This window comes from Microtus ochrogaster, unplaced genomic scaffold (assembly GCF_000317375.1).
Source record: "Microtus ochrogaster isolate Prairie Vole_2 unplaced genomic scaffold, MicOch1.0 UNK31, whole genome shotgun sequence".
Taxonomy (NCBI): domain Eukaryota; kingdom Metazoa; phylum Chordata; class Mammalia; order Rodentia; family Cricetidae; genus Microtus; species Microtus ochrogaster.
Genome location: NW_004949129.1, coordinates 3,341,488 through 3,345,968, shown reverse-complemented (window position 1 = coordinate 3,345,968; position 4,481 = coordinate 3,341,488). Strand labels below are relative to the sequence as shown.

At 55.7% G+C, this 4,481-nt stretch overlaps 1 protein-coding gene across 1 annotated transcript in view; it reads left to right on the top strand.

Annotated features, from left to right (window-relative positions):
• Window positions 1-1,598: 1,598 nt before the first annotated feature.
• Osbpl7 (oxysterol binding protein like 7) overlaps window positions 1,599-4,481 on the top strand; it is an 18,254-nt gene continuing 15,371 nt past the window's right edge. The window contains exons 1-4 of the mRNA XM_013354143.2: window positions 1,599-1,754; window positions 2,947-3,101; window positions 3,206-3,331; window positions 3,477-3,530. Coding sequence (XP_013209597.2) covers window positions 3,027-3,101; window positions 3,206-3,331; window positions 3,477-3,530 — 255 coding nt within the window. The 5' untranslated portion in view covers window positions 1,599-1,754; window positions 2,947-3,026. The remainder of the gene's footprint in view (window positions 1,755-2,946; window positions 3,102-3,205; window positions 3,332-3,476; window positions 3,531-4,481) is intronic.

Genomic DNA, 4,481 nt, shown 5'->3' with positions numbered 1-4,481 from the left:
CCACCACCCGGCTTCAGAATTCACTTTTAATATGGGCTCTGGGGGCTGCCGCAGGAGGCTCTCCCCGGGTCTTGGGCTGTTGCAGGAGGCCTTCCCTGGGTCTTAGGGGGCTGTCACAGGAGGCCCTCCAGGGTCCTGGGCTGTTGTAGGAGGCCTTCCTGGGACTTGGGGGTCTGTCATAGGAGGCCTTCCCTGGGTCTTGGGGGGCTGTCACAGGAGGCCTTCCCTGGGTCTTGGGGGCTGTCATAGGAGGCCTTCCCGGCTCTTGGGGGGCTGTCACAAGAGGCCTTCCCGGCTCTTGGGGGGCTGTCGCAGGAGACCTTCCCTGGGTCTTGGAGAGCCAGCGGTACCTCTAACAAGAAAGGTGCTTAGCCTGTGGCCTGGATTGCCCTTGATCGGAACACATCCTGAATGGATGGTGTTGAATGAGGAGTCATGAGAAGTCACCTCAGCCTTCCTCCCAGACTTGGAGCCATGCCATAGCATCTTCAGTCCTGGACAGACACTGGGGTTGGAGATCTGCAGCAGCTATCCTCTGGCCTGGGCCAGGACCAGCTTCTTACCGAGCCCAGCTCTGCGGATGCCCAGGGATGCTCAATCATTTAAAAGGCCCTTGAGGCTCTGAATGTCAGCAGCTTTGCCCAGTGCCACCGGGTGGCTCTGCTTCCAGAGGCCTACCTGGTGCTGCCCACTCCCTCCTGGAAGGCTGTATCCATGCTGGCTGAGGTTCTGAAGAGAGCCCAGACACCAGGTATCCCTGAGTCTGACAAGATGGAGCAGACAAGTGATCCACATCATTTCTGAGGCCATGTAGAGCCTTCACACCCACATCTGCTTGTGGTGCCACCATTTCTTAGGAACCAAACCTGTCAGTCAGAGCACGTCCGTTTGGATGAATTGTAGGTATTTCTCAAGAGCCAATTCTTGGTTACTTCAGCAACTGAACTTAGTGTTCCAGCAGTGGGTAAAGGTGTCTGAGAGTCAGAGGAGGGACCCCCAAGTTGGCTTTCCTTTATAACAACAACCAGCCTGTGACTGCCCCATAGCTGGTCCCACCCTAGACACTCACTGCACCGGCCTCTCCTGAGCCCCACAGCCGACCTAGTAGGCCATCCTAGCAGTGAATAGTCTCTGGGTTTTCAGCTGTCCCTTGTCCCTCCAGTGGCCTGCTGACCATGCTTCTGGCATAGTTTGTCATATCCCGTCCCAGAGTATGCAGGGGTGGTGTGAGTTGGGAGGACATCTTTGTCCCTACACAGTCAACCTGATATCTTTGCTAATCCAAAATGCGCCCTCTATTTCAGGTGTAAACCGAGAGGCCCGGTTGAATCAGGAAATGGCCTTGAGTGCTCCCACGGTCAAGGCCACGCTATCCCCTGAATGAATAAATCCTTTACCTCCCGTGGCTGGAAGCCAGCATTTTTCCAGTCCTCTGATTCACGTGGAACTATGCCCAGTGGGGACTGCGACCCTCAATTCCAAGTCATTCGGTACCACTAGGTCCTTAGTCCTCCCGGGAGCAGGGGGGCAGAGCTGAGCGGCAGCCCGGAGCTTGGCGGGAGGAGGCGACGGGGGAGGGGCAGGTGGGGAGATCCGGCTGGAGGGGAGGCTCCGACGTCTCCTTCCTTCCTGGTTCCTGCAGCAGCTGCTGCCACTGCTCAGCTCTGTGAAGAGGTAGCTGGCGACTCGGGGACAGTGACTCAGAGGCGGATCAGTGTACGGACCAAGAAGCAAGGGCGTCCATGGACTCTGGGGTAAGGGGGCCTTGCTGGCACCACTTGACATTACTGGGAGGGCTTCCTCTCCTCTGGAGCTGGAGGGTCTGCTCCTCCAGTGAAGAGGCTGAGAATGGAGGTGGTTAGGGGGACACTCACCTGGCTCATCTCCTTCCTATTGCCAGACACCTCCCACCTCTGCCGGGAGCCAGCAGTGAATGGCCCAGGTCCTAGGGGCCCGGACAAGGGCATAGAAACACCCAAACACCGGAAGAGTTTGGAAACTTCAAATGGTCAAATGCAGGAGTTTCCCCTTGGGTCAGCCTCTTACAGTCTGGGTCCTTCTGCTGTGACCTCCTGGCCACACTTCCACTGCCTCTTCCCTGTCCCTTCTGGCCTTAACTCCTCAGGTGCTTGCTAGCTGCATAAGCTCTGAGCTGCTTCCCCAGACACAGGACAACATCACCCCTCCAGTCCCCTCCCCCTTCACACACACACACACACACACACACACACACACAGCCTCATGCATTATTGATCTCCCGGCGGAGCCAGGACGGCCAGAACCAGTGCCAAGGGCGCCTGTAGGCACTGCCGCGGGACCTGGACAGACCTGGTCATGTCCCTGGTCACGTTCTTGGTCACCTCTTCTCCCACCCACAGTGTCTCAGCCAGCCAGGGTCCTGAACCTGCTGGGTGGGAGGTGCTTCTCAGGAGCACAGAGGACTAACGTGGTAGATGGAGGAGCAAGGAAAAAAACCCAAGGTGGTTATCCTCGGGGCACGTTTGGAGCGAGGAGGCGTGGGAAAACAGGACTGCTTCAGACCTCAGTTTCCCTGTACAGAAAATGGGAGCAGAAGCACTGGCAGCTAAGGGGTGGTCTGCAGGGCAGCTGTGGCCAAGCCGTAGAAGTAGGCAAAGAGATCCCAGAGGAAATCTTCTTAGACCTTCTTCTTTCTTTCCTCCCCAACCCCAAGGAACCAACATTTCCTGGATTCCTGGGGTGTATGTCCAGGGTGGAGCCATATACTGAGTGCTAACTTACCCCCCTGGCAGTGGCCACAGTGGGGGCTGAGTTGGGTGCTGCTGGCGAGGTCCATGGTTGTGTCAAGGCATTCTGGGGGTGTGGGGTTGGCATGCAAGTGGGGGATGTGGATCTTAGGGCAGGAGGGACCAGCGGTGGGGAACATGACAGCAGGGTCGTACTCATGGGTCTCTCTTTTGCTTCAAGGGATTTCCCAGGACAAGGTGACACCCTTCCCTTGCCCCCCTGCTCTGCCCTCCTCACCAGGGAGTACCCTCTCCTTCCTCATGGACTTCCAGGAAAGAGACACTCCCTCCCTGACTGAGAGCACCCAATCGTCAAAGCCCAGCAGCACCCAGCAGGTCTGAGTAGAAAGCAGTGGTGGCTGGGCCTACCGTGGGTCCCTGGGGGATCGGCTGAGGTGGCAGGCTAACCAGCTGCTGCCCCCATCGACCCTGGATTACAGGCCTCCGAGCTGTGGGAGGTGGTAGAGGATCCTCGGGGCAGACCAGGAGCAGAGGACATCATGCCTGAGAGACAGGAAGGACACCTGCTGAAGAAGAGGAAGTGGCCTCTTAAGGGCTGGCACAAGGTAGGGTGTCAGGGCAAGGGAGGAGCTACTCGTGGCAACTGCTGGCCAGCCCGGGCATTCATGCATGGTGCAGAAGACAGCTGTGTGTGTTTGCTCTCTCCCTACGCCACGCTCTTGGATGCCTGGTCCTGCCCCTTCCGTACAGAGGTACTTTGTGCTTGAGGATGGGATCCTCCACTATGCCACAACGCGACAAGACGTAAGTCAGGTTCCAGGTTGGGGGTGTGGGGGGAGCCTGTGCCAGATGTTCGGAGCAGGTGGCTGGAGCCTTGAGTTAGCCGGAGCAGAGTCTGAATCTCACTCAGTTCCACTTTTCAGCAGCCTCCGCCAAGTTACTGTTGACTTTCTGCATCCTTAGGCTCCACATCTGCAGAGTCAACAATTTAAACACACGCGCATGCACATGCGCACACACACACACGCACACGTGTGCACACACAAGACACACATACACACATGTGCACACACAGGCACACACACATACACATACACATACACATACACATACACATACACATACACATACACTTTGAAAGTATATCTGTGGGGCTAAAGAGATAGCTCAGAGTTAAGAGCACTGGCTGCTCTTCCAGAGGTCCTGAGTTGAATTCCCAGCAATCACATGGTGGCTCACAGCCATCTGTAATGAGATCTGATACCCTCTTCTGGCCTGCAGGCATACATGGAGGCAGGATGTTGTATACATAATAAAGAAATAAATCTTTTTAAAAAGGAAGTATATTTGTACTGAACACATGCAGGTTTTCTTCTCGCTGTGATTCCCTAAATACTAGATTCACCATTCCCACAGCATTGACATGGCGTTAGGTATTAGAAGTCGTCTAGGAATGGCTAACTGGTGCAGCCATGGTATGTAGTTTATATGTAGAAACTGTACCTTTTATCGTTGGATATTAGCATGTGTGCATTTTGGTTTTCTTTGTGGCTCCTAGAGCCCAAAATATCATGAGACAACTGCTTCCCTGGCCCTCAGCCTCCTTCCTTGCTGACACGGGGTGGGGGGCACACTCAGCCACCCATGCCGTTATCTGAGATGGGGTAGGGGCACACTCAGCCACCCATGCCGTTATCTGAGATGGGGTAGGGGCACACTCAGCCACCCGTGCCGTTATCTGAGATGGGGTAGGGG